At 38.4% G+C, this 19705-nt stretch overlaps 1 protein-coding gene across 1 annotated transcript in view; it reads right to left on the reverse strand.

The window, feature by feature from the left end:
• Nucleotides 1-3596: 3596 nt before the first annotated feature.
• KLHL15 (kelch like family member 15) overlaps nucleotides 3597-19705 on the reverse strand; it is a 36551-nt gene continuing 20442 nt past the window's right edge. Inside the window, exon 3 of the mRNA XM_043570524.1 lies at nucleotides 3597-8751. Coding sequence (XP_043426459.1) covers nucleotides 7642-8751 — 1110 coding nt within the window. The 3' untranslated portion in view covers nucleotides 3597-7641. The remainder of the gene's footprint in view (nucleotides 8752-19705) is intronic.

Raw genomic sequence — 19705 nt, forward strand, 5'->3', positions numbered from 1 at the left:
CATTAACACTCTGATCCCTTGGGGATAGTTTTCTATCGGCTCCTTATCTTCCTGGGTCACACTTTCCTGTTTCTTTGCATGTCCCATAATTTTTTGTTGGAAACTTGACATTTTAGATAATGTATCGTAGCAACTCTGGATTGTGTGTGGTGTTTTTGCTATTTTTTGGTTTGTAGTGTGTTTTGTGATTTGCCTCGACGAATTCTGTGGTCTTTTCCCCACCCTTTCCCCTCCCCTACGGTGTATGGCCATTGATTGATGTGTGCTCAGTTTGGGTTTTTAAATTTTTTATTTTTAAGCCTGGATTCCCAGGCACCGCCCGAGTTTGCATAGTTTAGTGGTCAGTCAGCGGTTAAGCAGAAGCTACACACTTCAACACCTTGAGCCAGTAAGGCTCCCATCTTTTGCTAATGAATTTGTGTGTGGCCTGGGGAATGCACTCAAACTCTGAGTAGTTTCCAACCCTATTCCAGCTTTTGTTTGGGGTTTGCTAGGTTTCACATCCATTCGGGGACCAGTAGCTCGCTAGGGCCCTCTTCAGTCTCCCGTTAGGTGCACACAGCCTTGTCCGTGAACACAGCCTTCTCTGGACCACCAGGGATAAAGTAGGCTGTCTCATTCCCAAGGTCTGTTAAATTTCTGGCTGGTCTCTCTGCCACTCTTCAAAACCAATCCCTACTGAGACCCCAGGCTAGCTGCAGAGTTGGCAACAATGACATGGGATTGTCCATACCAAATAAAGGGAGGCCCCTCTGAGGGCTTGGTAGAACCTCTGTGCCACATGGCTGGGGGAAGGGGAGCTGAGATGGGAACAGCCCCTGGCTGAAACATCCCAGACTCCCACTGTTCTTAGAGGTTCAGCACATCTTGAATAAATGCTTCTCTGATTTGTTGTATGCCTTTGGTCAATTTCCAGAGTCTACATTTTTTGGACAAGTTTGCTTAACTTTACCATTGCTTTTAAGGGAGAGGATCGGCTGAGCTCCTTAACTGGCCACTCTGGAAGTCCTGCTCTGTAAACCACACAAGTTGTACAAATTATACAAATTCATCCTTCTCCTTGAGGGAGAAAGTGGGACCCTCCTTGGGACATGAAATCCCCAGGGTAATGTCACCTTGGCAAAGTGTCTTCAGCATGGAAACTAACGGGATCTGCAGGAGAAAGTCCAACTGTGCAGACCAGAGCACCTGGATTAGTGGTCCTCCGTACTTGTTTTCTTCCACTTATTCCTTAGCATTCAAGGATCATCTACATTCCAAGAAAAAAAAAAAAAGCTCTATGGTCAACATTTGATTTACATTAAGCTAAACAAAATCAAAAGGAGTCAACATCAGGACTTCTCCAGAGCCTTTTAATATGCTGTTTGTTGAGATTCTCTAGGAAAGAAAATAGGTAGTGTTTTCTCAACACTGTGACCAATGAACTTTTTCCCCCCACACTTCAAGGGATTGCCAATCTTCAAAATACCCTTCGGTGTGTTTTACTTGAAATTTTCTGCCTGGATAAGAAATACGGAGATGTTAGGGGAAGAAGTATGTTCACAACTATGACAGCTGGATGCATCAACCTTCTAGACATGGGAATGGTGGTAGTGGAAATGAATGGAGGGAAATCCCTCAGTGAGGTCAATTTCTGTGGACAATCAAGCTAATACAGCTGCCCGTCCTCACCGGGAGCATTTCATGGTAATCTTCCAAGTTTCTGGGTTCTGTGTTTCTTTAAGGAGGACTTCCCATGTGCCTGGCTTAAGTAAGGCTCTTGGTAAATAAAGACACAGTATTTGCCCTCAAGGAGTACAGTTAAGGGCACGTCGGAGAAGAGTTATAACCGAGCGTCAGAGGTGGCGGCATGCAGGCATCCGCAAGGTGCTGTGGTAAGACCAACGGCACAGTTAACCCGGCCCAAGGTGTCAAAGAAGACTTGACAAAGGCCATGATGTCCAGGCTGGTTCTTGAAGGCCAAGGAAGGCTCAGCCGGGCAAGGAAGAGGGGAGGAGCATGTGCAAAGGCCAAGAGGCTGGAGAAAACATGGTATATTCAGGGAGCTCCAAGTAGTTTGCCTAGCTAGAGTATGGGGTATAAAAGACGGAACAGGTACAAAGGTAGCAAAAGATGAAGGGCTCTGTGTGGCAGGCTAGCTAGGGAGTTTGGCTCTTACTCTCAGAGTGAAGGGAGATTATGAAAGGCTGTTGAACCTCAGGATGATTTACCTTCTGAAAGATCCCTCTGGCAGCAGTGTAGAAAACGGACTGCGGAGGTAGATCAGAAAGCAAGCTCCAGGAGGCCAGCAAGAATAATGAGGATCTGAACAAGGGCAGTACAGACGGAGAGGGGCAGCTGAGAGGTGAAAATTGTGAGGGCTAGATGAACCAAGATGCTGGGGGTGGGGGGGGCAGGGGAGAGAGGCAGTGGTAGACCACTCCCAGGTTTCCAACTTCAACAATGGTCCAGCCACATAACAGAGGGAACTCAGGATGAGGGGCAGGTATTTGGGAAGGAGAGAATATATTCAGGCTTGCACTTGTTCGGTTTGAAATTCCGATAAAACACGTGTGAGACGTTAAGGAGACGGTTGGAACTCTGGGTTGAGACGTACACAGATTTGACAGGCGTCAGAACTCAGAATAAAAGCTGTGGGAGCCACAGGTGTGGTGCAATCGGGCAGGGAATGTGTAGACTGAGAAGCAGACAAAACCGTGGGGAACTCTATCTTCCTCTTCTGAACGCCTATAGCATCTGCCTGTAACTTACGGAATGTGTTACGTGCTGCAACATCTAGCTCAGTGCCTACTTGTGCACAAAAAGTACCACGCTTGATATGAGGGTACAAAGAGGAATACAAGAAGGTCCTTTCATCCAAGGGAACTATGATGTAGTCGTGGAGAAAGAATTATACCCACCTATTATACAAAATGAAATCAAGAGCTACAAATATGCTGAGTGTTGAAGAGGCAATTAATTCAATGGAAGAGAGAACACAGGTTTCAGGAAGGGAGGAGAGCATTGGAGTTGGGGTGGAAAGTGGATTTTGCAAGCAGGGAAGGGGAAAGGAGGCAGGTAATCAGAAGCTGGAAACTAACAAAGATCACAACAGAATGAAGTGGGCGAAGCAACAGAAAGAGGCTGGGAAGGTGGCTTGAGGCCAGGGCCCAGGGAATCCTTTCTCAGGCGTCCATTTTAAAGAAGGCACAGAGGAGGAGCCTATGGATATCCAAGCGCTTGTGACGCAGCAGCTTCATTTCTGCCTCGCCACTAAGTTCAGAAATAAATGCTAAAGGAAACCTAAAAATCACCACACTAAGGCTTATGGCTTGTAAATGCTCTTTCTCAATTCCGTATTTCCATTCTGCAAAACTCTGTGTTAGTGGAACTTTAATTACTTGGCTTCGTTATAAAATTTCCATTGCATGTAAGTGTAAATAATTTCACTCTAATGCACTCATTTGAATCTGTGACTGAAAGCAGTGGGAGAAATCACGTTTTTATGGTACTTCCTTGGCATGCCGAAGGGAAACAAAATGTATGCTGTTAATCAGGTCGTGAGTGACTTGGAAAGTGATGGGTTGCATAAAGATAGCAAATAATAAGAAATAAACAGATTTTAAAGATTAAAAATATTTTATTTAAACTTTTCTTCATAAACACTTTTAACATTTTTTTTCAATTTAAAAACAGAATGGATAGCATAAACATGTTTGAATAGATTATATTCACGGCTTGGGAAAAATTACCTGACAAAAATGTAAAGGCTTTCAAAACAGGTATAAAAGGCAAACCTTAAATTATTCTAAGATTTTTAAATCGGCCTTAGGATTATTTGACTACTGGCCCAAAATGTACCTAAAGGTCAAAATATTTTTCTATAGACAAAGTATGCCCAAGAGGTACAGGGCATATACAAGTTAGGTAGAAAATAACCTCTCCGACTATCTCACTGGAACATTCCTTCAGAAAGCAAACACCTAACCCTTACTGATATACTGATTAATAAGGTTTTTAATGTAGCTGTTCCCAAAGATGTAAAAAAAGAAAATCCCAGATTATGAAGGGGGAACAAACCACGCTGAGGGCATTCTCTCAGCGTCGCCCGTGTACCAGTGAAGTCACACGGGTGTATGTACTGCAAGGGTAGGACTGCATGAGCTTACCTATTCTGGTCTGTGTCTATTGAATATTTGACTTTATAAACTCTTGATAAACTAATTTCTCAGGACTTTCATTTTGAAGATAAATCTCTTTTAGAAGATATTTATTCCCAAACCAACTCTAATCTGATTGAATAAACGTATGATCCCTAAAAATGTTGAGTACAAAAAAAAAAATCAAAAACATATAGTAGGCAAACAAGAAAAATGGCACTGGCAGTTTTACTGCCATATAGCCCTCAGTTACAGCTAATTTACACTATTATCTATGTTGTGTTTTACTTCAGTCTAAAACTTTAAATTATGTATTCTCAAAAGAGCTAGTCTTTTCTGAGAGATAGCTTATAAACTGAAATATCAATTTATATTATAAACTGAAATGTTATGACCTACAACCACATATACATATATAAAAATAGTCCCACTGAACGTTTGACATGTTTAGGTTATGCAGCTCAAATAATTTGTTATAAAATATTTTAAAGCTTAGTTTCATGTAATTAAGACAAAACTCTCCATTTTTACCACTTCTCCCCACACAAATGTGTGTGTCCTTTACTATGACTCGAGCAGGCTTCCCAGAATGAGGTGTCCAAAGGTGCTGCTTTAGAAAAGATAAGTGAAGGGCTCAGTCAATATTTCACAAATTAGAGTAACACGCACACACAGAGCAGAGCAATGAGGACACAGAGAATGTTGTCTCAAGAAAAGCTAGTAATTCTATTAATTACGCTTTGCTTTTATAAAAACCAGTAGTACTTCTTCCAATACAAAACCTTCAATGTGAGAATCTTGAATTTTGTGAAATGGCTGTAGTGCAAGGATTTTCTTTAAGCAGATTAAAGTCAAAACTGAAATTCAAGGTCAAAGATAGGGAACAGAACAAACATTTCTAATTAAGATGCAATTACTGAAGATCAGCTATTTTTGTCAAGTCTGGCGTTTAAAATGTAAAGTGAAAATTAACACACAAAGATCACAACAGTTACACTGTAGTTTCCAATTTCTTACTGAATTTTTAAAAACCACTACCTTGAGCACATACAATGTATCTAAACAAAAAATGGTTCCAAATGAAGCACACAAAAAATAAACGTGAAAAAAATTCTATGGAAAAATTTTCCATAGTTTAGTATAAGAAAAATAAATCTCTTTCAGCAATGAAACCGTAATTTTAAAAGGGAATGTAGGTTAATCGTGGATTTAAAATAACCTATATTAGCACTACATATAAACGGATGAATTTTCTCATACATTCAGAACCCAAGCAATACCAACTATTCTTAAAGCTCAAAACTGACTACAGCTAACATCAGGTCAGACATGTCTCACGTGTGAAGCTGAACCCACAGTTAGTTCAAGTTAAGATTTCACAAATTTTCCAAAACATGAACTGTGATCTTGGTCTTGTGTCTTTAGAATGATAGACCAAGAATAGTCAACAGTTTGCCCAGATCTTACACTAACTAGGACTATGAAGTTATACCTAAGCAATTAACAAGAACCACCACTGGTGTGTAAAAGTGTAAAAGCCTGATAGGGGTACCCTGTCTCGGTCTTTTCCAGCAAAAGACAACAATGAGGAAAATAATGAAGACATTATCATTATTTTCTTTAAAGCAAGAAAGCACACAAAGCACTAAACCAACTAATATATTAGAAAAAGAATTAAATGGCTACTCTAATTCCTAGTTTTCAAAAATAAAATGATTAAAAAATGATTTTTAAAAGGTAGAAAAAGACTTTTACCCATATTACCATGGGAAACAAAATCATGACTTCACTCTTCCATTTTGTGTTCAGTGGTGGCAGCAGCAAAAACAAAACAAAACAAAACAAAACAAAACAAAAAAAACAAAAACAAAAACAAAAAATAAAAAACAAAAAACAAAACCAAAAAAGTGAAACTAGAAAATTTATACAACAGCCATAGAAGAAGGCATTGCAATATTGCACCAATATCCTAAGCTCTGGCAAGTTTTGCCAGTGTAGATCTAGTCTGTATCAGATATAGACTCTACTCAAGAGAAAATGGCATCAATTTGAATGATCCACTCCCTGGTTATTCTTGCTTAATTTTGTCAACTACATGTTTTTCCTTCGAGTTGAAAGACTTGAAAGGTGCACAGCTAATCCTACAACACTTTTATAAATGCTTTTAAACAGTTAACTTTGATGCATTCTGAATTTTGAGGTTACTATCCTTCATGCTAGTAGCTTTCAGTAAATAAAACAAAGGCTGAGGGCTTACATCCCCAGTGCCACTAAATATTTTGTACTAAATAAACAAGTAGATATAACCAGTAAGACTGTAATTCTATTTCTTACCTCTAAGTCAAAAATGAACTCAAATTTTCCACGAGATGCTACTTTCCATTCAACAACAGATGCAGCAGCCTTCTTGAATGTAAAGAACGGGAGTTGCACTTACTTTTAGGGGGCCTTTATTTAGGAGTCTGGTATTACCTAAATTCTCTTTAAAAGTGCTTGCACGCTGCAGGGCCAGGACTGCATATACCACTCCGATTCTCACTAAAAACAGGGTAACGTTAAACAGACTGCAAAGAAAAACATTTTCAAAAAGAAGACATACGTTGATAAGGAACACTAAACGTTTACTTTTGAAAATAAAATACAAAATGTTAGTTTTCAGAAATCCATACATGTTTCAGGAATACAAGGAGCTCAAATATTACTGAATCAGTATGGACTGAAGATAGGCTACTTTGATACCAAATGAGGACTCCAGTTATTTTAACTTTCTAAAAATGTTAGTACATGAAAAGACGTTACATCTAAAATTCAACAAGTATGGCAAACCGTGTGTGCAAGTGCACTAGCTTAAAAATATAGAATCCTAACCACGCATAAAAGGAGATGTGCCTTGTACGTTCCTAAGATGTACGCAAGTATGGGTATGCTTTCGCTAACACAATGCAGAGAAGAGAAGGCAGCTTAGAAATAGTGTTTTGAATATAAAAAAGTTAACTTTGTAGAAAATTTATATTTTTGCATTTTCAGCAAAAAGCCATGCAAAAAGGTCAAGAGTTTTAACGTAAATAATAAAACCAAAAGGTCGAACAGACTGAAATACACTGAAATAAATGTTCCAAAAGATTTCAGATTGAGATAGGAACCGAAATTACATCCAGTGACACTTATCAGGTCTTCTCTTAGAAGAGGCATGACTCCTACGCTGACATCTGAAAGAAATGTTTAAAGCATAAAATCAACTTCCCAGATAAGTGGATCACTCTATTAAACTGCTTCTGGAAGTAGTTTCAAGAGCTAGCGCTTCGAATTAACTTATTGCATGAGTTTGAGGCCACTAAAAAGAAAAAAAAAAGGATGCTAGCACAGAATGAATAATTTTTTACGATATTAGACCAATGGCTTTGATAGTAAAACTGGTGAGGTTTTTCTTTATGTTTTTTAATTAACTACTCTGTCACAAACAAATTTTTTGTTTGGCTTATTTAAAGGGAGAAAGATGTCATTAGTTGCAACGTCTGACCTCGTCCAGTATATATTCCGGAAAATGCAGGTTGCATACTTGTAAACCATCTAGCTTGCAGGGCATCCGCGGGTACTCGTCTTCCTTCCACTTGTTTTCTTCTGGATCAAAAGTGAGAATGGAATCGCTGTAATGACCATTGTAGCAAAGGCCTCCGAGAACCATTATCTGTTTGTCCAGCACAGTCACACCATGACCACTTCTGCCAATTGGCATGGATGCCAAAATGGTCCACTGATCAGTCTCTGGGTTGTACACTTCTGTGGAAGGGCATCCCTGAGACTCAAAAGAGGCTCTCAAGATCACACAGACGCCACCGAAGACATAAAGCTTGCCGTTGTAAGAAATCATCTTGTGAAAGCATCTTGCGTAATTCATTTTGCTCTTATTCTCCCAACAGTTGGTAACCACTTGAGTTCTCCTGGTCCGCTGTTCAATGGTCCCTTCTTTACTGGGGTCAAACACACACACCTGTTTGGAGGTGGAAGACGAGGTGATTCCACCGGTGATGAACAACTTGTTATTGAGCACTGTCCCTTCATGTCCGTATTTGTTAACTGGATAAGGATCCACAAATTCCCATTTATCATTGGTGATGTCATACCTCTCAGTTGAATAGAAAGTCTCATCTCTGGTTCTGCCTGCCACAGCGTAAATAAACTTTCCAATGACACCAACTGCAAACTCTGAACGTGGCACAGACATGTCTGCCATCCGGAGCCAAGAGTTTTGCCTGGGGTCATACCTGAACACTTTGGAAGAAGCATGGAATTCGCCATCCGGGCCCAGTTCTTCCCCGCCCAACAAGAACACAAAGTTATTGACGATAGCAAGGCAATCCGGGCGCAGAGGAACTTGTGGGCCCTCCAGTTCCCACCAGACTCTTGGTTTCTTTAAGAGAAGAATTTTACTGTTAACCATGCTATGTCCAATCATGCCTCGGAATACTGTAGTTTGGGGTTTGGCAGAACGGATGCGGCTTGACTTCATGTCCAACAAAGGCTGCTGGTGAACGTTCTGAAAGTAATTCAGTGCTTGGTCAACTTCATAGCGCAGCTGTCGGGAGTATCTATAAAATTCGGATGTCTTAACCTAAGAATACAAGTAAAAGAATTTAACCAAAAGAAAGAACATCAATGGCAAACAAGATATCAAAGCCAACTAAGATGATTAGTGTATGATTTGAGGCTTACTTTGCTAAAACTGTTTCTCCTGTTAAGATCACATACTATTTTTTAAGCAAAGTTTTATCATATTTGTTTTCATAATAATCTATGCACACATCCCCAAGCCTTTTAATGTAAATATTTATTTTCCAGGCACAAGGCTACATTCCTCTAACAAAATGTACTAATCATTCATCTACTGTATGTCAGGCCCTGGGATACAAGTGGTGGCTATGAGGACAAACAGAGGTTTCACAGTAGAGGAAATCATGGCCATGGTTTTCTTAACCACAAGGAACACTGTGACTGAACAGCCATGACTGAAAAACTTGGGCAATCAAGTTAGTGAGTTAGTAAAAATTTAAATATATACAAAATTCTCAAGTTTTTGATATAAAGAATTGGTTTGATATCATCAACTCCTACAATCATAACCCAGTTGACAAGGAAAGGTCAAGTTTTTTTCCTTTTTTTTAAAAAAAAACATTTATTTATTTCTGAGAAAGAGAGGGCAAGGGGCAGAGAGACAGACAGACAGAGGATCCAAAGAGGGCTCTGCACTGACAGCAGAGAGCCCAATGCAGGGCTTGAGCTCACAAACATGAGATCATGACCTGAGCCAAAGTGAGATGCTCAACCAACTGAGTCACCTGGTGCCCCAACTGTTTTTTTCTTTTTATTGGAGCTGGAACTACCTCATTGTGATGATTATCAAGATCTTATGAAGCACTTTTAAGTACTGTGCTAAGTTCTATAGGGACATAAAAATGTTAAGATGGGGTCTCTTTCCTCAAAGAACTTAGAATCTGTGTCTGGGGAAATGAAAATAGATAACAGTTGCCAATAAGTAAATAAACAAGGCAGTTGACAGTTGGGAATGAGGGTGTAATATGGGAGTTCTGCGGAACTTAGGACATGGAACATACACCAAACTGGCCCAAAACACTCACGGGTTACCTCACGGAAGAGGTAGGAAGCTGGAATCCGTGAAGAAAAAGCTTGTATCCTAGTGACAAGAATGAGACAAGAATCTTCAACTTCAAGGGGAAAATCAGCTATTGTAGACAGAAGATGGGCAGAAGAGCATGACTGATGTAAAGTAGAGACAGGGAGCAAAGGCGATGAATCGAACTGATCTGAGGATTTAGACTTGAGGCGCTCGTGAGAGCAGGATCACTAAGGGACTCTGGAGAGGCATTCCACTTCACTGGTGATCAATCTACACTGGTGGGAGGATGCTGAGGCGGAGATGTCTAGGAGTGTACAGGGAACCCAGCGTGGCTGTGTGGGAGGGAGCCAGAACTACACATAAATGTTTAGGAGCTTTCTTTCCTTCTTCTCCTTTTTCCTTCCTCCTCCCTAGTTTTCTCATTCACGCCCCACCTTGGTCCAAAAAGTTTAAAACAGAAAGCACCGCAAATGTGTTTTTAAGTATTTTGTTAACTGCATTTCAATAGGATTGGCTTCCTTTGTGATCCCAAGCAGTTAATTTTATGGATTTAAAATCATTATTCTGAGAAGGGGTCCTTCGGTGGATTTAACCAGGCCAGCAGAGAATTCCTGGTCTTACTACATAAAAGAGAACAAACGGACGTCATTACTTCACTGGGGGCCTTATGTGCAACATCTCAAGCTAAATTATTCCTCCTGCGAGAGACTAATAATCATCCCTGTTTTCCTGATGAAAAAACTGAGGCTTAGAATCTTAAGTGACTTGCCCAAATTGTTTACATGACTAAAACCAGGAGAGCTGGGATCTGAACCTTGAACCAGGACAGTCTTGCTCCGAAGATCAATTTCCAATAGGTTACAGCACAGCTTCCTTTAGTCTTTAGAAAACTCTTTAAATGACAAACTCAATTCTTAGAACACTTAACATATTTAATGAATTAGCCTAATGACCCTTCTCAAAGAAAAGATAATATAATGGTTCTTAAAGAATCAATCATATGGATCACAAATGACTGGGCATCCAACCCAATTCTTCCTAGCAAAATATTAAGTGTGGAAGAAATCACAGCAAATAATGAATAATGGTAAACAAGTAATTTCAATAAAGAGAGTAATATGATAAAAGTATGAGATGAACTCGCATTCTCTACTACTTTCACTTCACATATAGAAGAATAAAAAAAATGAAACGAGCCTCAATCTCTTATGAGAAACAATGGAAACCTGTAAAGCCATTTTCACGGAGTATTTATCAATGTGCAATGATGTTCACAATATATTCAGTTTTTAAAAAGCAATAGTAAACTGGTATCCCAATTAAAGAAGATTTTGTGTACGTTTGCTGTGTTAATAGTGATTGTCTCTAAAACTTCACAAACATCTTTGCATTCTTTATTTTTAATGTATCATATTTATAAACAAGAAGAATCTTGCCATTAAAAAAATGGGTCTCCTAAAACCATCAAAAATATATTTGCTTAGTAAAAATACGTATCTTTTCATTTTCCATTCATTTCTACTATGAATTGCCTAATAGTGTACCTTGCCCATTTTTCTCATCTTTTTCATATGTGCAAGACTAAAAGGCAATACCCTGGAAATCAACAAGAAACATAAACCTCAAATTAAGTATTTAAGTGCCTACTGTGCACAGCCAGTGGCCTGAGAGCTACACAGGTTTTGAAGTAACAGAATCCGGTCTAGCACTGTAATTAAGCACCACGTCAAGCAGCCTGGTATGACAACTAAGAATCCAATTTAGAAAATATCCGACTCACATTCAACAAGCTGTGGGATCTTGGGCAAGTAACTCAACATCCTTACAGCCGTTTCCTCATCTGTATCATTGAGATAACAATAGCATCTATGCCTCATAACCCTAAGGTAGGAGATAAGCATGATAATCCAAGTGAAAAAGACTTACTACGGTGCCTGTCATGTGGCAGTGTACAACAAATAATAGCAGTTATTAGCTATTATTACTCACCAGTGGACATCTGTGGAAGTGTCCGTCAGCTTAAGTCAATGCATCTGATGGTGTGTTTTTGGTCTGTGTAAAAATTCAGTCTTTTAGAAACGAGAGGAGTAATGAGTCAAACTTATCTGGTCCTAATCCTCCCCAGTAAAACCTGACTGGTAAGATGCAAAGAGAAGGAAGCTTTCCCAAGAGCAGCCATGTCACTTGGAGATGGAAAAAGGAAGGGGAACACTGCACATATTGGACAGGCAGATTTCAAGTGTTTTAAAGGAAAATTAGGACCAATTCCAAGATCGGAAACTGTGTAAAGAAGCTCAAGAAGGCTTGGAGGCTCTCAAAAGCATAATGCTGACTGCATAATTGCAAAACACACTGATGAGGGGAAGAAAAGGGGAAAGTATCTAAAAAATCTGATGTGCTGCACAGAGAGCTTTCTGGAATTCAGATGTTAAAAAACCACTTACAACAGATGGCCAAAAAAAAAAACCCCAAAAAAAAAAAAAAACAGGCACATAAAACAAGTATTACAAAGGGTGAGATGGAGCTGTAAGAATACTGTGAACAAGGCTAACGCCTCAGGATGAACTGTGACTTAGCAAAGTGCCAGGTATTGAATTAAGTGGCATCTTGGAGGTTAAAGTAAAAAGAAGTAGACGCAAAAGTGAAGCCCCTCCCGGATGGGGTGGTTAATGTAATATTAGCAAAGACAAATAGTCTTCTATTTTATTTCCATTCTCGGCTAACAATGTTTTATTCTGTCCAATCTGAAGATCAAACACAATGACGAAGAAACTTAAATCCAAGATGGCTAAAAAAAAAAAAAAAAAAGAAAAACTAGATAAGATATTGTCACTAAGTTCAAGTCATTTCATCTCAAGATCACATTCTGGGATCCTGAGAGGCTTCACATATAAGGTTGCTTAACTGCTTTCCATAATCTGTGCGGAATCATGAAGAATGGAAAACGACTAGAAGCCAGACTTCCAAACTAGACTAGTTAGCCAGAGGCTGATCCTGAATTGTTAAAAAGTACCACTTGCAAATAAGAAAGTGCTACACACTGGGAGGCAGCAGACTCACCAAATAATGCCAAAACTTGACATTTCCAGTTTAATGTCCGAGGATGTAACAGAACCGGTAGACAATGAGAGAACCTATGGCTTTGGCAAAGTAATCAGTAAGTCTAATCATAAAGAGAAGTACCAGGGATCCATGAATCACTTGCAATTGTAGCAATAATTGTGTTAATGCATTCCGGGGGTAAGGCTAGATGGTGGGAAGTCCACAGCTTTTATCAAATGCTCCAACGATCCAGGAACTCTAAATGTAAAGCTGTAACTGACTATCCTCAGTACAATGTGATAGAGCAGAGTCATATCATGGACCTAATTAAATTAGACAATCCCACCCTCTCCATCAGATGAAACCACAGCTCAGAGCGTTTAGTTCCATCGCTACAATTTAGACAATACAAAGTGGACCACAGTCTGAAGACAGCGAAGGGATCTAAACCATAGGAAGAATGGTAAAAGTGATCAGCAATGTTTACGTTCAAGAGAAGACTCAGGAGAAAGATGGCAACCATTTTCAGGACCAGTAAGTGGAAGTTTGGAGGAAGATTTTAGGCCAACAAAGAGAAAAGCTTTGTAATTAGACCTACCAAGATAATGGATGTCCATCACATTAGTAAAAGAGCACAGAAACCAGGAACTCAAATATCAATGACATCAGTTGGATAAACTGTGGTATGCAGACTTTACCATATGCAGTCATGAAGAGAATGAAGTTAATCCACATGCACTAACACAGATGTTCAAAGTGTCAAATGATAACTGAAGAATATATACAATATTCTCAAAAAATAAAAGTGGCCTGCTTTGAACAGCTGGTAGCGTATTCAGAGGAAAACATGTATACACATACAACATATGGTTACCAGTGAACTTTTGGGGGACTTGCCCCTTTTCAGGATCTATACAGGTCTGCATTTGGCTTTTTCACAAGGACTACAGTAAAAAGGGTATGGGTACATATTTGCCCCAAGTCAGGACTGTTTACCTCCGGAGTCAGTGAGCAATCCTGTCACTTCAGGTAGTCCATGTGTGACTGCCTGTCAGGAGTGCTGGAGAGGGTTCTGGTGTCACATGAGGACTAGGCACAATGGCCTGTGACAGCCCTCCACCTTCCAACCCCAGTCTCTTGCAAATCCCATCAACCTGAACCAGCTTAAGTGCTTCTTAAAGTCATTTTCCTGTCTGTTTCCTACCCAGTGTTTCGGTCCCTTTGTCCCCTTCTCCATTCATTCTATTGTGTTCCTTTGAAACCAGGGTTCCAAAGAGTTTAAACAGTTACTTCAACTCTATGTTAAAAGTCCTTATCATAGCCACATACCTTTATCCAGCTTGTTCTAACCGTAAGCCCCCAACAATGGAAGTTGTGCCTCTGAGATAGTTGGTTATACCATAAAATGTCTTCTAACCTAAGAAATTTAGCTCCTACTCTCTGCCACAGCTAGAAGTTCTAGATCTACCTTGCTCTTTTCCCAGAACTACAATTTTCCTCTACAACTACACAATATCAATAAGCATAATTAGTTTCTTCTTTCATTATAGAAATGGGGAATTAATGCCTCTCTGATAATCCTGGACAAAGTAATTACAGATATACTCTGCTTTAAAACAAAAAGCATAGGGCTAAAACCTTCTATGTGAATGGAATCATTTAAATACATTAATGAAGAAAGCTATCAAAAAAGAAACATGTGGCTCATCTTTTCATAGAGAAAGCATTTCTCCCATCATTCGCTCACATAACAGTTTATCTCTAGATCAGTTACTTCCAAAAGAAAGATATGGGAAAAAAATGACATTTCTTTCATGTTCTGAAGAACTACTTTCCTTACCCTTTCACAGGATTAAAAAAGCGGTCTTGTTTTAACACTTAGAAAGAATATATTCATTATCGCTTTTCTTGATACTTAAAAATTTTATTATGAAAAACATTTTGTCTTATGCTGCATAAAAAATAAAAGTATGATACCTCCTAAAAACAGTGATCTGAAAATTTAAATTGGCCATTTCCTCTGATCTTTAGTTTCATGTAACTGTGTACACACATGCATGTACAGGAGAAAATGTGAGGTACTATTAATTCTGAATGAGGCTCCTGGAAATGTGTGTTAAGTGGAACACACAGGAGCTAGCCATTACCACTGGGCAAATATTCCAGGTTTCTCCCGTTGCTGTCAAAACGTTACATAATCCATTCATTCAATTTTTTAATTTTGAAGGTAATTCGTATAGATCATTCTTAATTTTAAGAATTAAAGTGAAACTGGGGCACCTGGGTGGCTCAGTTGGTTAAACGTCCGACTTCAGCTCAGGTCACGATCTCATGGTTTGGGAGTTCGAGCCCCACGTTGGGCTCTGTCCTGACAGCTCAGAGCCTGGAGCCTGCTTCAGATTCTGTGTCTCCCTCTCTCTACCCCTCCCCAGCTTGCACTCTGTCTCTCTCAAAAATAAATAAACACTAAAAAAAATTTTTTTAAGGAATTAAAGTGAAACTGGCAATATAACTAAAACAAGCATTTCTACAGAGCTTATTACTACATAACTTCACGTGATTAAAAATCTGCAATTTAAAAAAATCTACTAAAACTGGCTAGTCTGGGGTGCCTGACTGGCTCAGCTGGTAGAGCATGTGACTCTTGATCTTGGGGTTTTAAGTCTGAGCACTACACTGGGTGTAGAGGTCACTTTAAAAAAAACTGGCTACAATCTAAAATTATTTTAGGACTTTAGCCAATTTAAGATATTAACAGCTATTTAATCTTTCAAAATGTTTTTAAATGCCCAATATACTTCTACTAAACCAAAACCAAACAAAAAAAACCACACACACACAAAAACCCCCACAAAAAACAAAAAAACCCCGTCTTTTATTAGCTTATCCATCAGTGGGGGCTGGAGGTGCCACTGGGGACTGAAATAATCCCTGAACTAAAGATCCTAGGTCTTGGGCTTGATGCCGTCCCTAAGTCACTGTGTGACTATGGACAAGCCTCTAGTTTAGACATTTTCTCCTTACGATAGGAGTCAGTTGCATGAAGACACCTCTGGCCCTTCCTACATCCAAAAATGATACCCTAATTTTCAGAATGATGAGTATAAGGGATCATGTGGAAGGAAGACAGAGTCCTAGCTATCAGTTTTATCATCCCTTCTCTATGATCCAATCTGCTCAAAAGAAATATCCAGAAATAAAGCAGTTACTAAAACGAATTATACCTTTGGGAACCACAGCTACATCTAGTATTATTTTTGATATTCAGCAAAATGTGGAGCAGTCTTTATGTGCCATATTACAAAAGCATCCACCTTGGTATGAGAAGTCTATTTATAAATTCATGCTCAGAACTGAAGCTCATACTTATTTATGTTAAAATTACAAAAAGCTAGGTGCAAGATACCTTTAATTAATCCCTTTGTCCTGAAAAACTGAGTTAATGACCAAGGATAAAGCTAGAAGAAACAAAAACCAGTTCCTGCTAAGTACAAATCCTCTCAGTAATACTGTAATTGCAGTCAAACACCAAACAGTAAAGACAAATTTTAGTAAGGATTTACCTATCCTCTCTTCTTCAAGCAGGCAACAATCTAAATTATCGAATAGAACTTCAAAAGCCAAGTGACCAGCATAAATGGGGGTGAGGGAGAAGACCCTCCTCAAGACAATAATCTAATAAGAGATTCAGCACAATTTGGTTAGTCCTCTATCCCTTCAACTTTCCTAGGATGAAAAATATGTAACTCAAAAAATAAATATGCTCAGAAAGTCTAATTTGCTTCCAATTCCAGTGCAGTAGTCATTGAACATCACTAGAAATTAAATAAGCGTGCACAAGCCTAAAAGGTAAAAATTTATGTAATTTCTAGAAAGCCTTAGGACCATCTTATTATCTGGTTATACTAATATTTAGATAGTACAACTGTATTCTACAATTCACAACTTAGGAGGACTTTTTCCTACTTATGAAATATTCTCAACTGTGTAAATGTTTTAATTTTATTGAAAAATATGCTAAAAGAGAAGGAAAGCCAAATAAAAGGTTTAATCCTACAATTAACTTCTAAATGAGCAAGGCTTACCTATGACTCATGTAACATTTTGAGTAAATATTAGAGAATTAAAACTTTAAAGCCCACAATCTTAGTATTTGCTCTTGTTCCTTTCCTGCTTCTAACCTTGTCTCCATTTTCTGACTTCTCTGATGTTTTTTGATTTCGGCTTCTCATTTGGTTTCTCTCCCTCCTTGTTCCCTCGTTCATTAAAACATTTTTCTCCTTTTATAAGAAAACAGCTGTCTCCACTCCATGTCCTCCTTCCCTTTCACTCCACAGTTAATTTCCAATTCTAGACTTTTGTTTTCATCTCCCATTTATTTTACTTAAAAGGAAAATCAGCAAGTAAGACTAAATTTGTGAACTACCATTTTCAGTAGGTTCTGGCCTGCTTAATACACCCTCTACGGACAGTCTCTCTCCCAGGGGATCTAACAGCAGTCAACACCCTGGATTACTGTACCCTCCACGAACCTGTAAACCTGGGATGAATCCAAGTCAAAGATAGAAAACAAGAGCACTCTACTTCTATATATAAAAGGCAGAAGAGTTGAGAGAAGAAAAACACCTTGGGTGATTTTGAAAGAACTGTGCATGTGTTAATTACAATCATCCAAGTCCACAGGGCTGGGGGAGGAGGGGCTGGTAAAAGAGATGGATGTAAAAAAGACATTAAGTGAACGGTTAAAGTCCGCTTAACCTATTGACCTAATTTCCAACAGAAAACCTGGTCATCTCCGTGCTTTCACTCCAAGGGGCAAGTGAGTTGATTGTTAAGCAATTTCAAGTTTATAGCTGTATAAGGACTATTTAATGTATCAAGGGGGTTTTAAACTTTTTCAAAAACAACTCAAACCCATTAAAAACTGTAACCAAATTTCACATTTGAAATCTAGGTTACTGTCTTTGTAAAAAATATTTGTACTGTCAAATACAGCACTGCTTGTGTTTCTCATGTACTTCCGTGAGGGTCAGAAGGAAACTTCTGTTCTTTCCTCTAGATTTGTCTGGCTATAGCTGAAGTCATTAGAAATAATTAAACTTTTTTTGAGTTTTCCGCTAAACTGTAATTAACACTACAGTTAATGGTCTTGTTGCTAGACAGAAATTTTGGATTGCTCAAGTGCTAGATCAGTCAAAACGTGTCACAGCTCCTAAGTAAAGGAATTCTAAAGGGTATACAGCACCTGCACTTTAAACAGATGCGTCCTTATCCATACAACGTCATTACAAGTGGTCTGTACCTCAATTAACCAAAATATCACACCATCCAAACAGGACATTAAGAGCAAGTGATTTCCTCATGTGTCATATAGTCCACTGTTAATGCTATCTAAATCAACTATGCTAATAGCGCAAATATTTGGAACACTTTGTGAAGACCAATTCTGAGAGCTACTAGTATTCTTAAGTGTCCAAGGTATACTTGGACGCTTAATTTGTGATCCTTGAATTCTATCCGTTTCAAGGTGAGTACAAGATCACTTATCCCCATTTTAAGATGTAGCTTTTAAAGCCACAAATTCTGTACTTTAAGTAAAAGATATTTTTTAAAAAAAGTATTGGAAAGCTCTTCTGAAGCATTTTTTATTCTGATCCTAGGATTACTTTTCACTAGTAATGAAGTTGTCTTTTTTCAGCAGACTATCAAAATTACCTCAAAGTTTTATTCTTATAACAAGCTTTCATAAAATGCAGATATGATTTGTTAAATCGAAATATATTCTCAGTAAAAGAGCTTTTTTCTCATTAAAACATAAACTTTGCTCTTTAAAAGTTACATACATCCAAATTTGGGGGGAAGATGATGAATTACATTTAATAGATCAGGAAAAAAGCACAGTAGGGAGTCTGAATATCATGAGCTAGTTTATAAAAACATTTGGAATAAAGCAGAATATATGTATATAGTCTGCTTCCGTAGTAAACAGCCAATGAAAAATCAACTGTAAAAGCCTAATTATAAGCCAAACAAATTTGCTTTGTAAATCTTTATAAGATTTAAAATATTTTCTTTCCTTGTGAAAAATTGGAAGATTTTATGATTGATACAATTTCTAAGGGGATCATTGGTAAGCTCTTACCATATACATATTTATCATACTGACCCTGGGTTCAAAATGTTAAAATATCACTGTACTGAAGAATCAACCAACATATGGGTGTTTTAATGAATAATTTAACAATTTTGCTGAAAAGATCTTTCCCATACAAAAAAGTCAAGTATAATATGCACTTTGCTAAATATAGATTTGCCTCATACAATGTTTTCAGTAAGGCAGTAATTGTTTTTTAAAAACCAAAGGACCAAAGAAAGCAAAGTGTAAACTATTTAAATCTTTACATCACTGAAATTCCAAATGACAAATGCTAAGTCTTATCTCTGTTAAAGATGCAAAGACCCTCAGAGCTAGTAAAAAGAACATGCCGCAGACATTTGTAGGAGTAAAAACTGAAACTGAAGTCTAGTTTTAAAATTGAGAATCCACTACAGATAAAAGGGATCATAAGAACTCTTCAACAACTATGTTAAAAGGACAAGATTCTGATATTTATTTTCAGCTTTCTTATACACTGCCATCCCCAGAATTGTGCTTTCACATCTGAAGGTTTTCCCACACCCTGTACTTTTTTCAGTGCCATTACACTTCTCAGGCTGTTATTTTGTTGATGCAAACACGTTGGAATTTTCATGACTCTAGACAGCAACTTCTAAATGACCCCAGCTGGGCCACAGAGACAAGTGCATGCTTCTGCACCTCAGGGGCCTCTCCCTCCCTGCTCCAGCAGCTGTAATAGGAAGCCCTTGGAGTGGGAAGCAAGCAGACCTG

This window comes from Prionailurus bengalensis, chromosome X (assembly GCF_016509475.1).
Source record: "Prionailurus bengalensis isolate Pbe53 chromosome X, Fcat_Pben_1.1_paternal_pri, whole genome shotgun sequence".
In the NCBI taxonomy this organism is placed as follows: domain Eukaryota; kingdom Metazoa; phylum Chordata; class Mammalia; order Carnivora; family Felidae; genus Prionailurus; species Prionailurus bengalensis.